This window comes from Ammospiza caudacuta, chromosome 13 (genome assembly GCF_027887145.1).
Source record: "Ammospiza caudacuta isolate bAmmCau1 chromosome 13, bAmmCau1.pri, whole genome shotgun sequence".
NCBI lineage: Eukaryota > Metazoa > Chordata > Aves > Passeriformes > Passerellidae > Ammospiza > Ammospiza caudacuta.
This window is the reverse complement of record NC_080605.1, coordinates 10277996-10305328: the sequence shown is the minus strand read 5'-3', so window position 1 is coordinate 10305328 and position 27333 is coordinate 10277996. Positions and strand designations below refer to the sequence as shown.

Sequence of the window (27333 nt, the reverse complement as noted above, 5' to 3'; positions counted from 1 at the left end):
CAGCATTATTCCAGGAGGAGCTGCTCACTAGGGTTAGTAAGGTGGTGTACGAAGAATTTAAAAATAAAACCCCCCCAAAAAACTCCACGTAGCTATAGCTGCTTTTCAGTGGTTTGCCCTTACAGCATTAGACGTTAATTGGTAAGACACAAGTAGTAATCTTAGACTTGATTTTATACAGTACAACAACTCCTAAGTTTCCTAGAAACGCTGAAGGACTAAAAGAACTATGTATTTCTTATATATTTATGTTTATATAAACATAAAACTGCCTGTAAGTACACAAAACACGCTGGTTAGTTCACCTTGACTTCATGCTTTTTCATTACACTCCCACATTTCCAAGCCCCAAAGAAAGGAATAGAGCCATAAGAATAATATCTTTAATTAATATTAATACAGAAAGAGCACATAGTACATTCCTTTCCAGCAGCAGCTCATTCAGCCCTACCATTTGAAAAAAAAATAAATTAAGGCTAGTTGAGGGCAACCTGATCCAATGGTTTGTTTCCCTTATGCCTTCTTGGAGACAGCCTTGTAAGCTTAAGAGACTATTTGTGCACAAAACATGGGATGTTTATTTAGCAAAACATCAAGAACAGATAAAAACATGCTTTGTTACAGTGGTAAAAATACACAGAGCTTTCAAGCTGCTTTTTACACCAGCTCAGTTGGGAAACCACACCAGTGTGGTATGCAGCACGATGGTGCCTCAGTATTGGATGGAACTGGCGATTGTCAGGGATCATGGTGACCACGCTCAGCTACTCAGTGGAGTATAAAGTGCACGAGAAAAATAAGTGCATTGAAATGAACCACTTATGATCAAGAGCAATTCTTGTTACACACAGTACTTGCTTAAAATGGGAATCTCACAGGCTGTTCAGTACAACACAGTAGTACAATTTTCAAGAGCACAGAATCAGTATCACATAGTAGAAAGACCTTTACTGAACACAGATATTTCTGTATTTTTTTCCTCCATTTATCTCCCCCGCCCAATGACAAGCCTTCTGATGTAATTTACAGTAGGTTTGGTTGGGGCTTTCTTGAAGGATTTTGTTTGAGTAAATCTGTAAGGCATCACCTTTAGCTAATACGTCCTCTTTACCCTCTACGATCACAATAAGCAAGGATTTAGTGGCACAGTGATTTGTTCCATTTTGAACCCCAGTTCCAAAAATGTTTAGCCGAGCAGGCAAATTGCATGGGATGGAGGTTTTTTCCCCAGTTACAAAAGTTTGTCCTACGAAACTTTACATTTTTACAGGCTGTCAGGAACCATGTTGTCAATGTATTTTCCTACTCACAGGTTAAGGCCATTGTTAGCAGTACATAAGCCAAACCATGAAGAATGATCTAAGTGCTATTAATTTGGGGGAACATTCACTATATTACAAAAAAATAAAATAATTGATTGGGAGGTTTCCAAATGCATTAAACAACATAAATGTTGGGTGCTTAGTCACTGGACTCTTTGGGCATTACAGTTAACAGCAGTAGATGCTTAGAATGCAAGCTTCAAAATAGCTTATTCAAATCCCCTACAAATATATGCTGAAGGCTAAAAAACACTCAGAAAACCCCACCTTTTCTACCCTTGCATATAAGTTATTTTACAAGTTTCCTTTCACAGTGAAATCACTTTTCTGTTTGTATACTAATTTCTGAGAAAGGAAATAAAATTGGGGTTATTTCTGTAACATTTCATTTACATTGCCAGATCACCTCCAATGCAGTGCAGTACAGAACACAGCAATATATTTTAGATTAAAAGAAAACTCCTTGATTGCCAAAACTATTTTTTTTGCATGCTGTAGAAGATATCTCTGCCCTCTTAAGTGGGCAACAAACTAACCATGTAATCATACAGTGCTTGCAAAACTATTTACCATTTTGCAATAATCTATAGTACAAAAGGCAGGCTGCAGAGCACTGCCTGCCCTTCCAAACACAGTATTTGTCACCGAGAAGCGTGCACAGTAAAGAATATTCCCTATGTGTCCCACAGGAAGAGTCCACACTTTTCCTTTTCCATTGAAAGGCCAGGAGTTTGGAGGCAAGAAGCCAAGTTCATTTACACCCATGTGAATTAATTCACTTCTGCCAATCGAGTGTATCTCCTGAAAAGCTGGATACTTTCCAGCTGTATGAAAGAGTGGATATTTTGCTACAAGATTATTCACCTAGGAAACTTTAATATGGCTGCCAATTTCAATTCTCTCCTCTGGCCACAGCAGGTCCAAGGCTGTTCTCCAACTTCAAGCAGGAAATGAGGCTGGGGGTGGGGATGGTTGGAAAGATGACACCAGTGGAAGACACATGAAATTAATGCACTAGGAAAGTCAAAAATAAATCTAGGGCTAGGGAAGAGAAAGAATCCAGACATTCACACTGGTCTCCTGGGTGCAGGTTTGTGCTTGGGCCTGTGTTTGCTCCTTGGTCCAAGGGGTCACTGCTTGGACCTCCTTCCAGGTTAGGACACAAGGGCCTGGTTATAGAATCCATCACCTAAAATCTCACCAAATTTTTTAGGAGAGAAAGAAGTCAAGAGCTCTGTACTAAAACAAAAGAGAGTTTGGCCAAGGAGCACAGACTGGTTAAATAAGGCAAGGGAACATGAAAGGCAGGAGACTCTTCCAGGCCAAAGCAAGGGTGACACTTCTAACAACCCTGTTGCTCTTGAGAGCGAAGGTGAGAGAACACTTCATGCAAAGGCTAATGGAACAGATCAACCCCCCAGCAATCCCTGCTTCTCACAGATTAGTCCTTCAAGCAGTTTTCAAACTTACTACCCTCTATGGTAGAGTGTGTTCCAAAGAAAGATTCTAGGTTTTCCAAAAAAACAAAGTAACCACACTTTCTACAATAAGGGATCAGTCTCCATTGCCTTTAAAACAGTGGCTTTTTCAATGTGGCTTTTCCTCTGTTAAATTTGTTATCTCTTCCCTTCTTTAGACCTGATCCCAAAAAGGAAGTTTCCATATAAAACAGTTTAAGAGTTGAAAATGTACAGTTCATATAGATGCAATTTATACGACCAGATGTTACTGTATATATATAGTTGCATGTTTGCCAGTAGTATAGACAGAAGTAGCTAAAAGGCAACTAAAACAACAGTATGTCATTGCAAACAGGAACCAACAGACTTCAAAGTATAATACTTTACATAAACACAGGTTTTGCAGCTTTTCAAGTTAGTTTTCATCAGGTACTTGGTATACAGTAAAACTCTGATCTACCTTTATGTATAGTTTCATCTTTCCAAGCAGAGATTTTTAATATTCTCTTTATAATATTACTAATCCTGAAATGAAGAGTCAGAAGTGTAACATTCCCAGGCAGTAGCTTAATGTACTGTAGAAAATTCAGTTCTATTTACCAAGGACTAGAATTCACTTCAGTAACATTCCCTGAGGCAATCCATGATTTTATTGTTTTGTCCTGGAATCATTTGTGTACAGTTGCTGTTCTGTTCCAGACTGCTTTGTTTCTTTAAAAATAGACACTTAGAAAAAGACATCTGTTAATTTTCATTGCTAATTTTATATTTTAGCAATTATGCTTCCCCTTAATGCCCTCTTCTTTTCCTCTCTTTCCCCTCCAAAAGTTACAAGTTAACAACACAGCAAGTCTGTGTCCTTGATTTTTGCAAGACAGGGATTCAGATCTTTAAACGAATGTTAATTTTTAGAACTGAAAACAATGTAGTAGATAAGAGAACATAATACACAATGAGCAGTCTAAAATTTATCTTACTCAAACTGAAATTATTGTCCCTTTGAGAGAGAAGCTATGGTGCTAAAAAGATCAAGGGTGAAGAGAAAGGGTGGGTGTAGAGAAACAAATGAGAATCATCATCCCTGTCCACAGAAATGCACTGAGCTAGAATACTGTACCCTTACATTCCCAATGGACTAAGGAGATTTCTCCTGATATAATTCCACCTTTAACATTTTAAAAAAGCCTGTGTATCATCAATGCACTTAAAGCTTTTAAATTTTAGTAACTTAACTTTGTTTATAAAACAAACACACACAAGCACACTTCCTAGAGTGCAAAATGCTTAAATACTTCAGTGACAGAACTCCATATGTAGTTTTTGGAACAGTAAATCCTCTGGATGTCATAGTCAACTTCTTCCATTGCCAGCAACGGTTGAATTGAACTACCCAAAACTGCAGCAAACCCAAGAGTGGGTGACTCTGTACTGTCTCCTCAGTTCTGCAGAGATCCTGGTTCATTTGTATAAACTCATTGTTGGACTTTGATACATGCACATGTAAGCATCACAAAGCAGTCTTCGTGCACAGCCTTGGATTTTCCGGGAATCCAGTGAGTGCAATTCTTCTAGAGACATCTTCAGGTATTCACCAACTTCTGGACATGGGGTAACTTGTGGAATGTTAAAGCCATTCTGACCTCCTTTTAAACCATTAGAAAAGAAGGAGAAACAGATTAGGAGAACATCTACATATATTTGCTATTCAAAATGTACTTTCATTACAACAACATCACCAGTTCTTGAAAACACCTTCTAAAAACTTAAACATGCCAGACTGGACCGCTGCAGGGTAAACACCTATGAGAAGAAATTGTTCAAGAAATCACTATTAGAATCAGAATATCCTGTAGTGTTTACCAACAAACCACACCCACACAAACACCCCACAAAACCAGGGGGAACTCTGGGTTTTCATTAACACTAAAAACTCTGTGTGACTTTAGGAAAGTGACCTGAACACATACCTCACATGCACTGAATTTGTTAATAACATGACAACTGGTAACAGCTGATGAATTTACAAACCATGTCTGTACCTGACATGCACGAATAAGGCATGGTTTGCTCCTGGCCATTTTCATAAAACTGAGCAAATTCAAACAACACAAGTATGGACATCCTGCTGTTCCCAGCAGAGATTTTCAGCTTATGAAGAAAAGCTGAAGAAAAATATTTGCAATATTAAATTCCCCAAAGAACAGCAGGAGATATTTCCAGCATCTCATATGATCTAAATTCCTGAAATAAAGTGGTTCTTTACAAACATCAGTCATATATATTTCAAGCACTCTGAACGAAGCTTGATTGTCTTCTGGCCATTCTAAGAAAGTGACTTTACTTCTGTAGCAGTACCATTTTCAACACGAGGCAAAACTCTTCTCTCCCTGCCAACTCACACTGTAACAGAGGGGTTCCAGAATACTTCATGCAAAAACTGTTACTATGTGTCTGACACTTCATCTATTATTGTTCTTCTTAGGCACCAGAACTACAGAGTCCATATTTAAATGGGATCTGTTTAAAAAGCAGCATCTAAGAAAACAGTTGTTTTACTGACATTTGTATTATTATAGGGTAACAATTTTCCACTGATAACTCTAAAGTGATTCAAAGGAATAGCACAGATGTTGTAATGTGTGACTACTTCCTTTATTCTAAAGACAGCTACCATAAGTCATTTAAGAAAAAGTAATTAAAATATTTGTATGCTATCTGATAATCATGTACATCAACTTAAATATAATTGAAAAGTACATTCCTGCAGTTGATTATTTAAAATCGTCTCTGCCTAATTTGCAAAGCATAGAAAAATGTATAGGGAGTCCCACTAGGAAACTTCTGCAGTTACTTCTGTACCATCTAATTACTAAGGTATCTAACTGAGGTGAAATTCAGAATACTCAAATCAGCAGCTGCCATGGAATCAATGCGCTAAGGTAAGGCTGAGCCAAGATCAATATCCCAGCATCGAGCACATCAAGTTAAACTACACTAATACCAGCAAAACTTTAGGGAAAGAGTCCTTGAAATCTAAACCACAGGTACAAAGCTGTAAGAGAAGTGAAGGGGTGAAGGAGAGGTTACCATCCCGGTCTGCCATGCTGTCGAAGAAGAGCCAGGCCGAGTCGTCGCGGCCGTACTTGACGAAGGCCACGTAGTGGCTGGTCTCGATGCACAGCACCGCAAACAGCTCCATCTTCTGCGAGGGGATGCAGCCGTGCCGCCAGTCCCAGTCCGGCAGGTCCTTCGGAAGCGACAGCGGGTTGAATTTGTGACTCTGTCTCTTGGGGTGAAGATGAACCTACAGTTGAAGTGGTATTTCAGAAAAGAAAAAACACCCCGGAAGATTATTTGTTTCAGCGGCAGACAAAGCTAAAAAGGACATTACTGCTGAACAGAAGATTAATGGTGTTAGAGAAGGAACTGCAATAACAGCAGCTGACTAAACGTTTCTATTTTTTCCCCACCAGTGTAGTTCAATATTGCCCAGAAAATTCAAATCTAAGGTTAGAAGGGAGGTCAGGTTTAATGCAACAGCTTTCTACTATGCTCAGATTTGAAAACAAGCCATGACTGACATCTTCATGCAATTGCCAAACAGCAAAACACAGCATTTTTGTCACAAATTTATCAACTCTAACAAGGGAGCATGAACATAAAATTAGATTTAAAACACATGGTTACTACTTCTCCACTGTGTCCAATCCTGGATTTGGCAGATGCCATGCTGATAAAGACATTGCAGGAGACTGATCTGTCACCAAAGGAGACACTTCACTTGGTGGGTGGCAGCTACACTGGTGCTGGTGAAGAAGCCTCACTATCTCTTCTGCCTTTCTTTCAATTACCACAGCATTAACCATTTGGGTAAAACCCATGTGAACACCAAAGACAAGCACTGACCTGTGTATTGCATGTTTTGCAGAACTGCTTGATTTTGCCAGCAGAAATATCAGTGTCTTCATAACACTCCCTGCACTCGTACATAGCGAGCCCTCTGCAGATACGGCACTGCCTGGGAGCTGCAGAGGCAACAAAGCTGTTAGTCTCCAGGCTGGGGAGGCTTTCATTTTTAACAAAAGGAATATGAAAACGAAGGACAGCTATTACTTTACATGGAGAATGACACTACATATAGTTAAAATGAGATTGCTAATCAAAGAGAAATGTACCAGTCTATTTAACTTCTCTTTGGTGCAGTGTGGATTAAGAGAAAAACATTTACATTGGCAAGTGGCAAAACAAGATGATAAATATCTAGTGTATGAACAAGCAAAAACAGGCTTTTAAATCATGTTAGCTCTCTCTCATCATAGTGGTGTTAGCTCCTACAGCTGTCAATAACCAGGAAAAAAGAAACAAACAAGAAAAAAGCATAAGCTGATGGCCAAGACAGTGAGAGAAAAGGCCATGGCAACTTCAGAGATTATTATTCTAAGGAATTTTGGCAGTTTTATTAATTCTTAAATTTAAAACCAGCTCTCCTTCCTTAGTACAATGTGATGAAAAATTCAGTGGATGATCAATGGCAGAAAATTAGGTCACAAAAAGAAGTGACATAATTATGGCTAAAAAATGCACAGCCACAATATACCACAGGTGCACATTCTCATCTCAGGCTCCCTTCCAGCCTAATGAACAGCTTTGCTGCTAATAACTCAATTTTAAAAACAGTCCTGAAATAAGTTCAGTTATACAGGTACTCAAAACTTAAATAAACAAAAAAAGAAGTTGTATTCTATATATTATTCTGAATTAGAGCTTCTAATTTACATGAGGGGAAAAAAGCCTTCTACCCAGTAAAATTTCATTTCTCCTCAGTCCAAGCATCTCACACTATCTTGGTAAATATTCAACAGAAAAAAACCCCAACACGCCACCAGAAGTATCAGGAATACTTTAACTGTCTTAGTCGGTCTCAGCAACTGTCTTTCATTATACAATGCAATGTTATATACTTACTGTCTTCAAGTAAGTCTGTTATATTCAATTCCAAGGATGGAAAAATTTTATTGAACATTTTGAAGTCTTTTCCAAACCGGGGCATCTGGATAATCAGGCAAGAGGGTGCCTAGGTAAAATGCCAGAATACAATGTAATGAACTTGACATAAATAATTATCTAACTTTGTAGACATTCTTCTAATGCAATAAATATATTCATGTTTTTAAACTCACAGCCCACTGACAGAGGTATCTCACAGTATTAGTCCTTAAAACAACTGAACAGCAGCAGCAAAGAAGTTTTCTTCTAGTAATTCTTTACCTAAAGCACTTTGATCTGTTCAACCAAAGAATACATCTCATTAAGTGAACCTTAAAATACCTTTGCTATGTAGGCATCTGGATCACTGACACAATATTCCCATTTCCAACATGTCTGCATGTTTTTGCACCAAATCCTATTTTCTCCCATTGCTGAATGGACAGATATTTAGGTATGATCACTTCTAACAAGGCAACTGCTGTCACCAACCTCTGCAAACTTCAAGTTGCTGTTGATGAACGACCACTCCAGTAACTGCTGAATTGTTGGGACTCCAACTTTCTCATTTTTGTCCATAAAAATTTGATAGAAGTAACAGTCTTGTACTTTCTGACCAGCTGATCTAAAAACAGTTTCAAAGGAAAAAAAAAACCCAACAGATTCTGAAGCTCTACTGTAATGATGACTGTATCTTCTAGGAAAATAACATCTACATGAAAATAGTGACAAGACATCCTCTCTGCATTGAAATATATTGTGCTTTAAAAAACCCCAAACAAACAACAAAGCCTGACAAAGCCCAGCCCCCTACCCCCAGTAAAAAAGTGCCAGGCAGTCAAGTATTAAGTTTGAATTGATTATGGAAAAATTTAAAGAAACAAAACCAATGCAAATTTCAAAGCATGTTTTAAAAACATATGTCTATGCATGGCTGAACTACCAACTAAGCATCTGCATCAAAAACTCCAAGACAATAAAGCAGCTTTCATTGGAGAGACAATTAGGAGTTTCAGTAATAAAATATCAAATGAAACAACACTAATTATCTTCAGTATGATGGGTTTAATGAAACATTTCCTCTAAATCAGGGTGATATTTACACTGCTTCCTGCAGTGGAAGTCTCACACAGATGGCTAATGCTGCTAGACTTGCTCTATAGTTAGCAGAGAACTCTCCAAAAGGATAATCCAAATTCAAGGCTGTCCAGCTGTAATTGTTAAGACTCCTTCCACACCCAGGCCAGCTCTGAGGCAGATTACCACACAAACTGCCAATGCAAGCCATAGGAAGTAGTCTGGAGAAACTTCTTTATCCTCACCATAAGGGGGAAAAAAGGGAAAAAAACCCTTTCCATTAAACACACATATCCCTACCACAAACCAATTATCCTCTTCAAAAAAAAGAACCACAAAACCACAACACATTTTGTATAGCTAGGGAGAGGGACACAGGATTAAGCTACCAAATTAAGTATGTTTTGAGGTCAGATGTTCAAAATATAGAAGTATCAAATATCAGTGCTCTCAGATCGTGTTTCTGTTAAATAAACATAACTCTGATATATTTGGGAGGAGATCTTCAGATAAGCAATCCAACCTCCTCTGGAAGTACAAGAGAAAGGATATAAAAGATGATGCTCAGGTTGAAGAAATGGTTTTTGCTACTACAGAGAAAAAACATACAGGACTAGCTAGCCTCTAATAGTAAAAGAAAACCATTGGGTTGGAGCTGGTTCATCTCAGCATCAAAAATTCCTGGGAACTTTCATCAAATTTCCTATAAACTGTAACCTCCTCCAATCTAGCCAGCATTTAAGCCAAAGTTGCTTTTCAGAGTATTCAGGTGTCGAGAGGATTCTAAAAGCATGATGCTCAGTGTTACCACTACTAAGAAAGAAAGAAAGGAGATTTTTGCATTGCCCTTGAGGAGTTCATGTATGTGCACACTACACACAAACTCTGCTAAAGCTGAATGTGGAACATGAGTGATGTTCTGTGTATGGCACAGACACAACAAAGCCCTTGAAGGTCAAAGAAATAAGATTCACCTTATTTTCAACAGTGGCTCAACTCTCAGAATATGGTGAAATAAAATATTCAAAAATTCTTCTGGATCTGGAGGCAGGAGAGAAAAGAAGTTTTGTCAGCACGCAAAACTAGACACATTATTCAAGACTCCTTGAAACTGAGGTTTTTAAAATTTTCATAGAAAAAAAGTAACAGTTGATTTTTACAGCTTTATTATTACCCCAGACAGATTATGACAAACCAGGAATATTTTCATGACAAACCTCTATTTATTCTTTTAGTGTTAAAAGGCCCTAATAAAAGGCACAGGCTCAACAGGGTAACAAAGCTTTCCAGTAAAGTTAAAGATGCTCTGTATTTCAGAGGAATCATTTAGCACCACACATCTTTTCCAGGAGAAATAAAAGCTTTCAAAAGGAAACAGTGAATCTGCAGAGAGCCAGTGAGGAGCAGTGACAGTGACACAAAAGCTACACCATAGCCCCAAGTTCAACTAAACCAGAGACCAAGTTCTCTAACCAAGAATGCAGCACTTCCCAGAGGGCTGCTCTCCCCCACCACAGTTTGCTGGTCTGTTTCTCTCCCTGCCACTAACTGCAGTTAATACTGGTTCCAGCACTCAGTATTTGCAAAGAGAAAGTAGGATTCTCTTGAATAAAAGCAAAACAGTTACATAATACAATGCTAATTAATCAATATATTAAGCAGAAGATCAAGAAGTTGGGAACCGATTTTTCTAACATGATTTGAACATTTTACTCCTTAAAATACTACATAACCATTGTAACAATGAAATGTTGAAGTGCAAAATTTATTCCTCATGGATCAAAGTGACAATTTGAAAGAGGACAAACATCCCAGCCTTATCAGTCTTCTCCACTAACTGCTACAAGGGAGTTTCAGGGGCACAGGAAGGCACTAAAAGAAATTCAGGCAGTGGAAGACTCCAGAAATGGTTCAGCTGGGGTTCCTTACATAGTTGAGGAAACAGAAAAGACCTTACTAGCAGCCAATGGTCACTCAGATCTCTGCTCAAGACACTACTGCCACAGAAAAATACCTGGGTGCTTTGTTCTGGTTTAATTATGTAGCAAGGTTCCTCAGTCCCTTCCTTCATATTAGATGGAAAAGAAAAGCAAACCTCCCCCATTACCTTTTTCCTCTGAAGTGAATCCTGATGCAGCCTCAACTTTTTCAAGTATTTTCCTCAGTTTCATTATTTTTGTAGCACATACATATCCGTATCTAAGACAAACGGGTTTAATAAGCTATTAGCCAGTTTTTGATCAAGTTAGAACAGTAAAAGAAAAGCCAAAACCAAACACTTAAAAACTGAAATACAGGTTCTCAAATCCTTATTGAACTGCATACAGTATTTCTTCAAAACTACATGCTGATTTCTTATATTTAATCAGAGTCCTGGTTTTCTTAATGTAGTATAAATTTACTGCAGTACTCAATGTTCTTTTACAACTTCAAGAGCATTTTAATCATCAACTTACCAGGATAACTATTTTCAGATTTGTCAGTTAATTACTTTTGATTTGTTTTCACTCTAATTTGCACAGCTTAATACATCATTTCAGAATGTCACATAACAGCACTGAGGGAGTTGTTAACAAAAAAAATATTCGATATTTGAGAAAGACACAGAGCTGTACTGCTGACCTAATAAGTTGAGGCTTTGAGCATTCAGTCTTTTCCCCTAAAGTTTTTCAGCATGATCAAAGGACAGTAAGGCATTCAGCCACCTCAGGCACCTGGGATTTCTGCTACTCAGTGTGCAGCCTGCTATCCTGCCTGTTCCACAGACCCTGGAATACAGCAGGCCAAGCACACACGCCCTGACAAGAGCAAGGCTTCAGAGGCCAACATTTATGTTTATCAAAATAAAAACTTTGTCAGAAATTGTTCAGTGACAGACCACAGGATTTTGGAACTACAACTGCATTATTCACTTGTTTGAAAAAAAAATAAGCTTAAGAACAACAACTTTTCATGGAGATTTTTGTTGCACCTCCTTTGCTCATTGTGCCTGAGAAATTACAAAGGTCATATTAAGTTATTTTAATAAAAGTATTTTGGCCATTTGCAGACCACATGAAAAAAGCAATGAAACTTTTAAAGCCCTGCTAAATCTATCATATTGTGAAACTCCATATAAGATAATACAAATAATTATCTTTTCAAGTACAATAGCACTAAAAACATGTAAAGATGAATGCTGTAAACAAACATGTATTTATCAATACTTCTGTATTATTGTACAATACTTGTACAAATTTTACAATAGCTTTGTGCTGATCCATTTGCAAGTAAGAAACTAGTGAAAATATTTCTCACCAAAAAATGAATAACTCTTTCCAGTTATCACTGATTAAATTTGCTATGAAGATAAAGTAAAAATACTTAAAAAAATACATTGAGTAGCAGCAGATAGCCAAACTTATCAGATTTGCAGTAGGAATGCAAACACTGCAGGATTTCTCTAATTCATGTTAGACTAGAGACCAGTTCTTCACTTACATTCTCAGAGGATTCACAATCTCTGTCCTCAGCAGCTCCTGAGTCTCACTATAATACTCTACATCATTAATTTCTTTAGGTCTGAGTAGCACAGTGTCCAAAACAGAGCTAAAAGAAAACAGGCTACAAAGAAAAAGAGAAGGAAGGTTTGTTTTGACCATTCAGATGCCTGAGCAACATAAGACAAACCAAGCAAAGCCACAGAAGAATTAAATAACTAAACAGACTTAAAAAGAGACAGTTATGGACAGGGGACACAGCTGCACTAAACAGCAAAGTCCACTCCAACCCAATATTCCTTCTGCAGCAAAGTACAGAACCAGTCACCCAGGCAGGACTCTGCAAAGAGCTGTAAGAGGCAATTCCCTCCCTCCACCCTGTGCTCTCCTGATCCTTCAACCATCTCCAGGCCAGGGACCCCCTCTGTGCACACAAGCAGATCCACAAGGGCCAGTGCAGAGCGGGCACGAGCAGCCCCGCACTGCTGGCACTGGGAGAGCACAGGGACTGCAGCACAGCACACTGGGAGTGCACAGGAACTCAGACAGTCACTCAAGCAAACATCACATGTTCTGCATTTCTAGCAAGGGATGCCACTATACAAATGATGGACTTACCAGAATAAGGTGGAGTCTAGGTAACAGGAGTTGTAATGACCCTGGATACCTTTCTTCTTTCCAATCATTGTCTCTAAACCTTCTTTTTCCATTTTTGGAGGAGTGTTTTCTTCTACCACTTCACTTAAGTAACCTCCAAAGGCTGAAATTTTGTTTTTCAAAAGTCACTTTAAACCTCAAATTTTATCCCCCTTGAGATTTTCCTAGTAATATTTTATAGCTAAGCTGCTGCCTTAGTGTAAGCATTCCTTCTCTGGACTAGAACAGCATTTTATCATAGCTGAGACTCACTGTCTTCCAGAGAGTGAACAAGGCCTTACACCCCACACCAGAGTGCTTCAGAAAGCCTGCAGCACTGAATTAATTTTATCTAGTAGGAATGAAGTTCTCTTTTCATTATAAATGCCTTTTTCACACTACCTTACAAGTATCAGACAATTTTCTCTGCTGTTGACCCAGACAATACAATGTGACCCAAGAAATTTAAAATACTTAAAGTTAGGGGAAAAAAAAAGTTTTTCACCACTAACTTCCATCATAAAAATACATGCTTTTCTTTGTTAACATTTAGAGACTAAACTAATTTCATGTTACAGATTATAGAAAATTAACTGCCTTTATTTCTTTTAGTGTAATCATATAGTGCTAGAGTTACAAACACCATTTTCAGCAAGATTGTTCATATATTTAAAGAAATGTCATAAAATTATGGGAATTTTTTATGCCATACCCTTTTTACATTAGAAGTTGTAAAACATTGTCTTGTTTTAAAGCATAAAGGAATAATTCAAGAATCACTGCATTCTGTACAGGCTGATCTGCTATTTATTAATCTCAATTAAGTAATACCTGTACAGATTTCCAAGTGCTCAATAAAAGAACTTATTGCAGGAATGAATGAAAGCAAAGCCTGGCCAGTTCCCAGGTGATAAACAAGAAATAAGCAGAAGCTCAGTACCTAGAGAGTTGCAGCGCTCAATCTGGTTGGAAACAGGCTGGAGTGAGGCAAACCTGGAGTCTGGCCTGCAGCTTTTGAGTTTTACAAAAAGAGCTTTCTTTGGAGCACACGTGAAGTAGCGAGTTCCTTTAAATGTCCCGTCCGTGCAGCCTGCACATTCATCTTCCTGAAAATCCAAGTGAGAAGGATTCAGTGTTTTTTTTATTTCTACAATTCTGCAGTAAGACATTTGACAAAGTATCTACCCACAAGACACCCTTCTGCTACTCTGAAGCGTGATACACACTGTTTCTGCAATTTAGTATCCAAAGCCTCAACTGAGGTGTTGTTTGACTGGATTTATTGAGAAAATTAAGACTTGCATGCTTCTTTCTTCGTGCCTAAACTTTCACTACATCCAAAACAAAACAAAAATTCCACCGGAAGCAGCATGGAGGAGGTAGGAGGAGAGACTGTGAATTCAACCTGGTCCAGATTCCTTCTGTAGTTAGAAAGAGCACTTTTTACCAATTAATTGAAATCACTGAGCACGGGATGGTGTGAACAATTTCAGCGTGATTTGGCTGCACAAGAAAAATGCCTGCTTCAAAAAGGTACAAAATGTACATCAAAGAGAGAACACAAACTACGAGTAAACAACAACAAGCTGTTACCTTTGGGAACAGGATTTAAGGTACATTGCCTGCTTACTAACAACAACTAGGCTTTAATGCAGAAATGCAGGAGTGGCACCCAGGTTAATGCACAACACCCTAAGGAGCAGGCTCAGAATGCCTGTGGCAAGCTATGGCTTCAACTTCACCCTAAACACCCACAAGGATCAGGACTTCTTTGTAACAGCTGGAATTCCAGTCACATTCTCACATCCCTTGCTTATGTTTTACATGATTTTACACTGCTTTATGTAATATGTTATTGAACATTATCCCAAAATAAAGACCTCCCCATCTCCCTAACTGTGTACACATTAATTTAACCAATACCCCATCACAAGCATGGCAGCAGCTGCCAGGGAGAGAATGTCAGTACACAACAGCAATTCATGTTTGAGGCAACTGTGGGGTTTTTTAACAAAGAGCCCACAGAAACACATAAAGCACATGGCTGTCAAATCCACAATATCACTACTGTCAATTATCAAAACCAGCCTTACAGCTCTGACAATCATCACTCTGACTGCCTTCTTGCTGATATGCAAACAACAAGCAAAAAATTACATTCAACAAAGACTACTACAGATAGAGAATTTTATATAAATTTCCACTTAAAGGACCTTTAAATTTCATTTTTAAATTACAATATCTATAATGTAAGCAAGGACACTCCTCTAAAGCAAGGAATTGATCAACCCTACAAAATCCTTTGCCCACTGTGATACAAACACATTTCAGATCCTACTAACAGGGTAAGGTGTGGGGCAGACATAAAAGTCAGAGCTTGTCAAAGAACTTAGCACTAAACAAATCACTTGGCAACCTGTCTGGGCAAATCCCCCTGACTGGCTGCTTTTGCAGCATGTAAAGGCACCAGCTCTGAGAAACAAAACTAGTAATTAGCATTAACGTGAACTAGAATTTCTATTTACCAGTTCCAGTCCTGCTAACACTTCATTTACTCCAGGGGGCTGGCCAATCCAGCGGATTACTCCATAGAAAGGAGGATTTTCTTTAACTTCAGCCAAGGAACCAGCTTCAAGACCATGTGAGTTTCCAACTGGGCTTGCTGCTGATGGACTCTCCTGGGTAGCTGTAGTATTCACATCACCCATGACAGACTGAACAGATAAAGAGAGAGGACTATGTCCCATAGTACCATTAGTACTTGTTGTTTTTGTCAAGCTAAAGGGGAGGGAGTGAAATCTGTTTTCTGTAGACACAGAGTTTGTTAAAGGTGGCTGCAGTGGTGGTGAAGAATGCCCAAATCCAGAAGATGAATCAGTAAGTGATTTTGAAGGGTCTTCAGCAGCTGTTAAAATCAAAACCAAGATGTTAGTAAGTGTTGGGAATTTTTTCTCCTTCTATTAAAAAAGGAAAGACTTGGCTCTCAAACCAGCAACATCTGATGTAACAGGTGGGAAGCACTAACAGCTGGGGACATTTCATTTAGGAAGACTTTTGTCACTTGGCAACACTGGAGACACAGAACTGACTGAGCAGACACTGCTGCAGTCTCACGACTTTTACCACAAACAATAGAAATGAACAGCACAGAGAAAGGAGATGTTAGAAACTACAGAAAGGTTTGGATTGGTATCTTTTTTTTCACCATCACATGAGACTTTTTCTTTGAACATGAGTTAACAGCCCCAAGGATTATGACTGTAGGGGGCAAAACTAGAAAGAGCTCACTGGTCATTGTGACTGAGGAAATTATTTGGTTCACAGCTTGTATATATATAAATAATTGCTTGCAGATATGATTTGCAAATGGAAAAGTGCTTATTCCACTGACTTTATCACAACATACTTTGGTTCTAAAACAGGGAATCTATCAGTTTCTACAAAGAATAAAGGACTTAAACATGTCATGAGCAATGCAGTGCCTGACAAAAGACATCACAACTACATGGAACAGCACAAGCACTCTGTGTCTTCTCCCATCTCTCTACATAGACACAGAATACCCTGAATTGGAAGGGTCTCTAATACACAATTGGTATTTACAGAACAAAAGCCTGTTCACCTTCACCCATTCTCCCCATGCTGTTTCATTAAATGAAGTTAATGTCTTAAAAACATTAAAAAGACATCTGTTACAGAACCAAGAACAATTTTAACCCATTTTCTTTTGTGCTTCAAAGAATTCAGATGCTACTGCTTCAAACAGGTTTCTGGTGCAACTTAACAGTTACATTAGTATTTACTCCTTCAGTCATTAAGCCAGTTAGCCACACTTTTCTAAAGTTTACCAGGAAAAAGAAAAATAGGTCTGCAAGCAAATCAGGATCTATAGATCCTTCAAGTATGTGCACTCATGCTTTTAAAAACAAAAAGAGAGATTTTACAGAAATAAATTTTTAAAAATACAGAAAAAACCCACATATACTTCGATAATTTCCCTGCTCTCACTTCCAGACTGACTAGCTGGCATGGCACAATATTACAGTTCCCTTGGACCTGTAACACAGCTACAAAGACAGGCAAAATACAATTACTGTGTACACTCAGCTACAAGGAATACTTCTTGTCTTCCATCCCAGCCTCAGCTTTTATTTTGCCTGTGAGACACGTGCATTCCCAGAGAGCTGCATGTGAATTGCCAAGAACAATCTCCTACATGCAGAATAAAACCACAGGCCACACCAAGACAGAGAACATTTTCACAGGGGTTTCAAGATGCTTTTTGTGATGTAGTATGTATGCCACTATGACAACACATTTGTTTTCCATTTAATCTCATCCTTGTTTTATTTGAAGAAGATAATACACTCTAGTTTTGTTTTCTGGGTTTTTAAAATTAATGTATAAAAAACTATCCTCTCTTTACCTTCATCCATATACCATGGGGACTTTGTTTTTGTTTGAGGCTGAGAGTCAACTGATGAGCCATTTAATGTGTAGAAGACTTCAGATCTGCTTCTATTTCCAGGTTCAGAGGTAGATCCTGGAAAACAACATATTTTATTGAAGAGATTAATCTGTATTTACAAAAGGTCACCTATACTCTTATTTAATTGCACAAATTTGTTAGTACACTTTCAAGAAGGCACAACTACCACAAAGGAGCAAACACAGGCTAACACAGTTCTACCCTTACAACAAGGCAGAAGTCTACACCAAACCAACACACACTCTGAGCTGAAATCTCACCCACCAAGGGGAAAAGAAGCCAGAAAACTCCTCTCAATAGCAAATTTTTCATGATTATAAATTATGAATATAAGAAGGTATTTGCAATACAGCTGGCTTAAAGCACCAAAATTTCACAGTAGGCAAATAAATTACTGAAGATCATCTGTGCCAGCATCCAATGCCAGGTAAAATGACAACTTACAGAATATACTGTCATTAGTATTTTACTACCCAATGTAGACACTAGTAAAATCAAGAGACACTGAATTTTGATTTTTGCCTTAAAACAAAAAAAAAAAAATTTAAATTGCTTCTCTTTCAGTTTGTTTGTTTGTTTTCCCCAGGAGGGTTTTCAGACTTGAACAATAAACAGAGTCAAGGAAGTTTATATTTTGTGAATTCAATTCTGGTTTTGAATCACAGCAAAATTAATACAGTCATTATTAAGGAGATCTGCTCCTGAGCTAAAAATTTTGAAGTTACTAGTTCTGCAAGAAGACAACAGCAACCTGTATTTATTAAAAACCAAAACAAAACAATAAATACACACCACACTTCCAGAGCAAGCGAATGCAGCCCTGACCTGGTAATACTAGACAAGACAACTGGGTAATATGGTCAAGAATTTTTGCTAAACCTCAAATTCTTTTTCATGAAAATGAAAGCAATTTGAGCAATCTTAACTTAAACTGTCTATCACCTCCATAATGATTAAATTCATAATAATATTCCAGAAATCTCAAAGGTCTCTGCCAACCTTGGTGATTCTGTGATGATTCTTGACACATAACTGAAATAATACACCAACTGATAGAAAAGACAATACTTTCTTGTAAGCAACAAAATTTTGTAATCTTACAAAAGTAAAAAAAACATTTCCCATACATACCTATAGCCTTTGGCTTACTATGATTGAACAAGCCTTTGTCTCCACTTCTTGAGGTATAGGCAAGCTTGGGAGGTCTCCTGTCCTGTGACACAGTCTCTAAGACATGGCACATGAAGAGAGTATTAGCTTCCCTTTGCTATGCTTTCACTGTGTTACACAAAGCTCACCTCAAAACTGAACAAAGCTCTGCTATCACAAGCTTTAACACTGAGCAGAACAAAGCCTTGTTTGGCACAAGAACAACATTTTGTGTGTATACAATCTGCTTTTATCACATCAGCAACTGCTTGCTGCAAAGTCTACCATTACTTCTTGAACACATCAAATAGGTTGCCTTCACATCCTTTAATGTAGGTATGTATTTCCATTATGGGAAACAGATACAAGAATTTTTAAGGTTTTTTCTATGAACACATCTATAATAAATACTCTTTTCAAAAAATGGAGAAGTCCCTGTGAATTCTCCAGAGAAAAGCAGAAAATTTGTGCAAAAACATGCGTATCAATTAAACCAGCAAGTAGGAGGCAGACATAAGAAAAGTCAGTCAAACTGAAGTGTGAGAGCAACAATTACAGACTACAGACTCATTAGAACCTGCCTAGAGACAGTGCCCAAACAAAAGTCTCATACAAACTTTTCTTTCTTCAGAAAAGGAATCAGGAACTGTAGCTGTTACAAGTTAACACTAGTCAGTGAATCACTGCAGTGAATTTTTTCCACAATCTTGACAGGCATTTCCAAGCATTTATTCCCAGAATGCATACATAATCCTGTCAACACCTTCCAAGCACGGAAAGAACAACTTTCTGATTAAGATATTTTAAACCCTGGAGTAAATTGAACAACAGTCCATAGAAAAGGTTCCCACTACAGACACTCACATATTCAAGATTATACACTGCAGAGTATTGTAAATACTATACAATTTGACAGGAATTTTGTTCAGTATTAAAGCTTTTCTACTAGTGAGCCTGTAACCCAAAGGAGGGCAATACTGAAGAGAAAAGTAACAGAAGGTAATTAAAGTGAACTTAGGAAATGAATTCTGCAGTATTGTTTTAATCATATAACTGTGCCTAGGTGGAGGATGTTATCCTAGATGTTATCAAAGTCTGCCTTCTGGTTAAGAAAGCAGGGCATACCTGGAATAACATCATTGATATGCAAAAGAAGTGTACTTTCAACACTTGCAAAACTGCACAGCTGTATTCCATTATATCTTCCATCCCAGTTTCCAATCGGATTATCCTAAAAATAGAAAAACACATTACATATATCCCAAAAGAAGATTTACATCATACTGAGAACACACAGAATTAAAACATTTAACAATATCTACTTTTTTCTGCAACTAATTTTGTATTTAGAACAGCCAAACATTACAGTCTTTAAAGGCAAAAGCTTATAACATTATCTCTTGAGAAACAGCTCCTACTTTAACAAGCATTTTTCTTCTAAAAAACATTATTGATAAACAAGCTAGAGCAATTCCAGTGCATTTTTAGGAAACAGGTAATGCAACCAAGAAAATGGAAGCATCTAAGCTACAAAACCAGATCAATCTTGAAATACCAAAAATTTTAAAGCTGTTCATTTTAAGAAATTCATGTTGCTAGAAATAATTTTTAATTACAAGCTTCACATTTTCTTGAAAGATCACTTTTGTCCTTGCAACTCACACTTTTAAGGTAGAACTAAATCAAACAAAAGAGCTACATGAAAAAAAGCTTTAAAAAATGGCTAACAAAAGAAAAAGACATTCAGCCTACTTTTTTAACAGGCAGAACAAAGCCAGTCTCACAAGACAAACACTCGACTCCATGACTGACACCTAGCATGGCAAGTAGCTCAGTGGAGGCTCCTCAGAGTAAGCAGAGTATTTTGCCTGAACTGCTCAGCATCAAATACAACACCATTTACCTGATGCCAAGAAAATTACCACCAAATGCATCTTTGAACACAGTGTTTCTTTCCCATTTTAGGTCAGCCTCCGCTGAAGTAGCTTGTGGGTAATGTTTCTTCTTCTACGTGCATGTCATTCACTAGCTAACACACATGCAGAAGTTATTAAAGTCAGATTATTTTCTTACCATGTCCACTCCAACAACGTATCCTAAACTTTCGTTTCCTGGTAAGACATCACAGAATATAACTGTGCCATACTCTATACTCTCTCCTATCTTCAGAGAAACCCTGGAGTTGATCTCCAGAGGAGGAAGTTCTACCTGCATTGTGTCAACTGGAGCTGCATAGTCACTTTCCAGTTCATTGTCATCATCTTCCACCAGCTCCAGTTTGTCCAAAGCAACAAAAACCCCACAATCCTCATCACATCTGAAAAGCTGCTTGCCTTGGTACTGCCCATCAGTAAAGCCCTGACCACGACCTTCTTCCTAAGGGTCAGAGAAAGAAGAAAATGAAGAAAAAAAAGAGATAAAAAACCAATCATGAATTTTGTGAGAAACAGACTACTAATAAAGCAGTAACACAATCCTGTGTTCTGGATAAACTGCACTTAGAATTTGCCTGATGCACTATCATTATTGAGAGAATTGAATCTGTGGCAAATATACAAACTGTCTATCTTCAGGGAATAAAGAGCAAGATGTCACTAGACTAGAGAGTGGCTGCAGGCAGAAGCCTTTAAACTCAGAGAAGCTTGTTTTCTTCAGGTGCAAATTTTGCTTCAATCATCAAATTCTTGCCATATCAAGACAAGACTACTTCATACTAGACATAATGCTAAGCATTCAAAAATTCCACTTAAATGCCATATAAAGCGAGATGATTTTCAGAAACACTTGGGCCTGATATTCCCTGAGGTTCTTTCTCAGGGGGAATTACAAAGAGTTCAGGAAAAGTTTAAAGAGTACTTTGAAAATTATACTTTTACAACAAGAGAAGAACTCTCCTCAACCTAATTCTTCAATAGCTTATGGTTGGCATTAATTTTGCAGAAATATCTCACAAGGAGCACAGAACAGATACATTCCCTATTTTAACTAGTTGCCATTGGACTTTCAGGGATCACCAAAAACAGCAGCCCTGAAGTCCAACCCTGCAATTACTGACTGTATCCTGACACAGGCAAACAAAGCACTCAACAGAAATCTGAGAGCCAAATATCCACCATGAGAGGGCTGTACATATTTTTGCCCAGAGAAGTTGTGGATGCTCCATCCATGGCAGTGCTCCAGGCCAGGATGGATGGAGCTCTGGGGAACCTGGTCTGGTGGAAGGTGTCCCTGACCTAACAAGGGGTTTGGGACTGGATGATATTTAAGGTCTCTTCCAAGCCAAACCATTCCACAGCTCTATGAATTAAATTTTTCTGGGCTAGAGGACTCAGAGTATGTTCAAGTCTTTCTGCCAGCCCCTGCACCACATCAAGCTTGACTTAACATGGAGATTACAAGCCTGATGTGATATGGCACATTCACATAAAAGTACTTCTGAGAAGACTAAAAGTAATGGATTTTAGGGGTAGAAAAAAAATTATTAGGACTTTCTCTTTTTACTGAAGACACATGTTAGCTCACCTCATAAAGTATATCAGATACCACCCCTTAGCAAGTCACTTACCAGCAACTCTACTCCAAAGTATATCCCTGTGAGGGACCTTTCTTGCATTAAGGGTCCCCTGAAGCGAACAACTCCAGGATATTTCTCATCCCCTGATCTCAGCTGCACTCTGACAGGAGAGCCAATATCTATCTGCACTCCTTTAGCTAACCTGCTTTTGCTCTTAAACAAACTGTATCTTTCCTCACAGTTAGTAATAGCCAGAAGCAACTCAGCTAGTTTTTCATTAATTTCTATAACATCCTTCTCATCCACAAACAAGATTGCATGAGGTTGTTCCAGAATCTTTAATCCAATCTGCAGTTTCTTGCCTTTACATGGAATATTTCTGGAGTGTGCCACAGAAGAACGGTCTTGAAAAAACTGCCCAATGCTACCTTTGGGCACTTTCAAGAGCTTTTGAGTCTGCTTGTCTATGACACTGCATTCTTGGAGAAGCAAGTAAAAGATCCTCTCTTCCCAAAAGGATGAACTTGCTTTTTCTTGACTCCATAAGCCTGAATTCATTGTGATTAGAACTTTAAAAGCTGGACAAAAGTCTTCAAGAAAAATAAGCTCTTGGTTTATGTGCAGTGATCTTTTCAAATTCTACTGGAGGGTCCAATCTTTTTGAAACAATGCAATATTCATTTTGCAAAGAAACACAATCAGAGCAGGAAGCCTAGAATAAAAAAGAAAAGAAAAAAGAGACAAAATTGAATTGGGTAAGCACAGCTAGCCTTAAGTAAAACATAAAACAATTTAAATCTGTGACCAACTTATTTCTCATACAGATCAGAGTTCAGCAAAATGCAAGGCAGTGACCACAGTCCCAGAACAGCCACTGTGCTGCTGATCATGGACAGAGCCATTTATCCATTTCTGCTCCTTACTGCAGTGTATTTCCTTCTTTAGTTCCCTGTGAAAAAAGGGTTGTGGAAAACACATAATGAAATGCAGAAAAAAGAAAATACATGTAAGTGAAAGCAAAAAGAAAACTTAAGTGCAAATGAACATAAATAAACAACCTGTTCTATTTACAAACAGCATTTTAATGAAACTTTCCACTATAAAGCTCTTTTCCCATGCTTAGTGACTGCTTATTTCTGACAAAGTGTACTGCATCTGTCATCCTGCATAACATTTTGATTTAGTGAAGCAGAAAATTGTGTTGACAAAATAGAGCAGCACAAAATGGGAACTTTAGTAACTTATAACAGCCATTTCTTTAATAGAAATAGACAGTCCCAGTAATATACAATATACCAAATTGTGTCAGCATTGCAACAGGAAATTCACAGAAAAAAAGTGGAGGCTCTTATTTTTATCATTCTAGAAAGATAATTCACTTCAACAAAGTAAGAAATACTTTCAGTTATTAAAATACCATGGAACAATCATCTTAGTTAAACATCATCTTTAAAACTACAGTTCACAACTAATAAAAAGAACAACTTGAAAATACTTCTTTGTGCATGTGTGTCAATAGTTTTGATCACAGTGGATACAGGAAGAAAGATGTGCAGTACCTTAGCAGGATTTGTTCTTCTAAAGATGACAGCAAAGGGCAGTGTACAAGTTCAGAATGTATTGTCATGTAAATGCTCCTGTTCCCAGTCTGTGATGCCACAGTTTTATTCAGTTAAAGGACAATCTCAATGACTGTTTATATCTAAAGACAAATAATCTTTGTACTTGTGCCTAGGTACCCTATTTCTCCACAGCTTTTCTCTGATGGCATTCAAATAGCACAAAATCTATTGCAATTTCTCCTACCCTGTCTAAAACCAGTCTCAGAAGCCATTGGAAAGCAATGAAATCCAGCAGGCCTATGATTATTTCCCTCCTCTTTTTAAACAGAGTTTAACAAAACCCAAAGAAAAGCAGCAGCTAGAGACAACCTGGAACTTGGGCAAAGCCTCCTCTTCCAGTGCCTAGGACCTCACACAGTGCTGTGCTGCCCTGTGAGGCTCCTGTACCCAGCACAGAGGTGACACGTGGGTGGCAGTGTCACCTCCCCACTGCAGCAGCTCCCAGGGGTTCCCATGTGCCAGGTAACAGCACCTGAGGGGCAGGAGCCAGGCACTTCCACACCTCACTGAGGGACAGGCTGGCACACCATCCATGTGTTCCCAAGCTAAAAGTATTTTTCCTCACTTTCCTTTGACACACATAAATGGGCTTTCATGTTTGTTAATGACTAACAAAAGATAGTGTGAGCATGGGATTGAAACAGTTTATGTGGAAACTGATGAACACAGCAAGATTCCCCCCTCCTGCCCCACATGAAAACATGATTAACTAACCATTAGTTTTTGTAAGTCTACTCAGATAATAAGTTTCATACAAGTTCTGAGTAGTTTTCTCCCTTTACTTTTTCACACAAGAGGGTAAAAACCCTATCTTGTTTTTCATAGCTCCATTTTATGTTCTCAAGAATAGAGCTGATACACTTCACTTTCCTTTTTTTTTTTTTTTTGAGCCACTCCACAAAGTTTCACAATCCCCAGGAGATTGCAAACAAGTATCTCCAACATTACAGGGATCCTGATTTTCCCTACTTCATTTACACAAATAATTAATTTTAGTAAGTATGCATGGAATAATCTATTAAAAAAGAAAGTCTGTTCAACAGCTTAAAAAAGATAAATTTATCTTTTTTAAATAAGCTTTATCATATCTATTTTATAATAAGTATATCTTGGTTGCAAGTCCATGGCAGCAACAAGACAATCTTCACATGTTTAGTAGTAAAGAATTCAGCCTGAAAACTTGTCAACAGCTGCATTTAGATTATGTAATAACTTTATGTGGTGCGTGGTCAGTCTTTAAAGCCCTGTTACCCACAGAAATGTTACTAAACCCACTGGCTATAGTACCAAAAGGCTTTTCTTTATTAAAGAGTTCATTATCACTATTAAAAAATGCCTTCCTTTAAAAACTTATCTACAACCACTGTCCCACACAGCTTTAAAAGCCAAATACTCTTCTTTTAGAACAATACAAGTGATAAATTAGTTCTTTTAAGAGTACAGAAAAGCTTCTTAAAAGGACATTAGGTTTTGCCAATGTATCAAAAATACATTTACATACACCACTCATTTTAGGATTACTCTTACAGCCATTTACCATGGAATTCTGTGAGTAAAGAAAAATCTCTGCTGAACAAACAGCATAGTCATAGCAGACTATGGCCAGAACAAACTATTAGACCACTGTATGATCAGCTTGGGAACCAAGCACCTTAATCCTTAGCACAAAGCCATCACTGCACTGCACAACACACCAGCAGCTACAAGACCTGTGCAAACCCAAGAGAACTTGGCCACCAACAGGGACAATTTAAGTGTCAGAGCCTGTTCAGCTGCAAACTTCTATTCCACCCACTACCTGAATTTTTCATGCTCAAAACTTCGGGGAGAAACAGGAAAAACACAATTATGACTGCAACCCTACATACTTTGGCAGGAAAAAACATTTTAAAAATTGTCAGGAGTAGGCCATAAGCTACCTAACTTCAAAGCTTCCCTAATTTCCATTATTCCTCACTTGTGAGTCACTGTTGTCACTACAGAGACATCTCATCAGAGTAAGTTTGCTCTGAAATTCAAGACCTCTGTTCCTACCCTGCAGGAGCCCTAGATGAACTATATTAAGATGATGAAACCAGCTATCAAGTTTCAGAATGAGCACACGTCTGTGGCTCTGATTCAGAGCATAAAATGAAAAGGCTAAAATAAACTGTACAGTTTCTTTTAAAAACTGACACTTAAATACCAAAAATAATCAAACCTGCTAAGATGCAAAGTTCTGTTCTTCAACAGCCCAAAACCAATTTCCATGGGAAGGTTAAAACTAGGAGCAAGGAAATTTACATGCAGCTCTGTGCACAGAATTACACGTCGGCAATACAAGCCATGAGTGGAAGAAATAGAAACTCCAAACAGCGGTGGAACCAATGTAATACAAAGATGTTCATACTGGTAGCATGATTCCTAAAAGAAAACACGTTGTGTTCGGCGTTATAAATCTGATACAAATAATCCCCGTGAGAGGAAGAACAGGACTCATTCCCACAGGCCAGAATGCTGTGGCGTTCAAGATTCACCAGTGCGGCCGCTGTGCAGACACCCCGGGCCAGCCCTCCCCAAAAACAGAAACACGTGTGCTCAGCTTCCGAAATTACACCGAATATCGCATTTCACCGCTTCTCTCAGGACTGCTTCATGGCAGGGCACGGCCTGAGACCCGCCAGGCTCCGTGCAAGGCTCAGCTCTGCAGGACAATGATCCTCCCCCGCCCAACCGGAGCATCTTCTCCGCGCCCCGGGCGGCTCCGCGCAGGACGGGCCAGGAAAGTCCCGAAACTCCTCTGGAGCGGCCAACGCGCCGCCCGGGGATCGAGGCTGTGCTGGCGGAAAGGCCCAGCAGGGCCCGCCAAGAGCGGAGACACCGCCACCCCGGCCTAGCCCGGCCCCGCCGCTGGGCCCGGCTCCCTCAGCACCGCAGGGGCGGCAGCGGCGGCCCACGGGGACCGCCCGCGGAACAGCCCGGAGCGCGGCCTGAGCAGGCTGCCTGACAGCGCCCAGCGACGTCCCGCGGTCCCGCTCGCTCCTCACCTCCTCCTGCCCGGCCCGGGCCGCGCCTCCCGCCCGCCCGCGGGTCCGCCCCGGGGCCTCAGGCGCCGGGAGCCGCGCCGGCCCGGCCCTCTCCGCGCTGCCCCATCGCCGCCGCGGCCGCGCAGTGAGCGCCCGTACACCCGCTCCTGCTGCCCCGGCGGGCCCGCCCCCTCGGCCCTCCGCCGCGCCCTCCGCCAATCACAGCGCGCCGGCGCTAGGGCTGCGCAGCGCTATTGGCGACGAGCGCCGCCAGTCACCAGCGGATTCGGGGGTTTCCAGCGCATCGCGCTTGTATGAGCCGCAGGGGAGGAGGCGGATGGCGGAACACTCCCCCTGGAGGGCGCTGATTGGTCGCGCAGGGCGGGAGGGCGGGACTTCTGGCACACCGGAGACGCTAATTGGGTGGCGCGCGCGTGCCCCCAGGGGCGGGGCGGGCGCTGCGCGCCTGTATTGGTGCGCGTGCCACGCCCCGCTCCGGGCCCGCGCGGGGGCGGCGCTGCCTGAGGGCTCCGCGGCCTGAGGGCTCCGGTGTTCGCGGCCGCTCCGCCCCGAACGAGCCCGTCCTGCGCCGAG

General features: G+C 39.5%; 1 protein-coding gene across 2 annotated transcripts; it reads right to left on the bottom strand.

The window, feature by feature from the left end:
* Positions 1 to 417: 417 nt before the first annotated feature.
* Positions 418 to 26893, bottom strand: CYLD (CYLD lysine 63 deubiquitinase). 2 transcript variants are annotated; one of them, XM_058813387.1, is made up of 17 exons: positions 26761 to 26893; positions 22164 to 22824; positions 20672 to 20974; positions 19724 to 19829; positions 18581 to 18676; positions 17387 to 17503; positions 15486 to 15865; positions 13901 to 14066; positions 12943 to 13084; positions 12326 to 12448; positions 10953 to 11044; positions 9820 to 9886; positions 8261 to 8393; positions 7748 to 7856; positions 6689 to 6807; positions 5870 to 6086; positions 418 to 4425 (listed from the first exon to the last, which is right to left on the bottom strand). In XM_058813387.1, exons 2-17 carry the CDS (start codon positions 22668 to 22670, stop codon positions 4241 to 4243), a joined length of 2862 nt encoding a protein of 953 aa, XP_058669370.1. In that variant the 5' UTR covers positions 22671 to 22824; positions 26761 to 26893; the 3' UTR covers positions 418 to 4240. The 2 variants fall into 2 exon arrangements, with proteins under 2 accessions (XP_058669370.1, XP_058669371.1); XM_058813388.1 differs by having other exon boundaries at positions 20807 to 20974.
* Between the last annotated feature and the right edge of the window lie 440 nt (positions 26894 to 27333).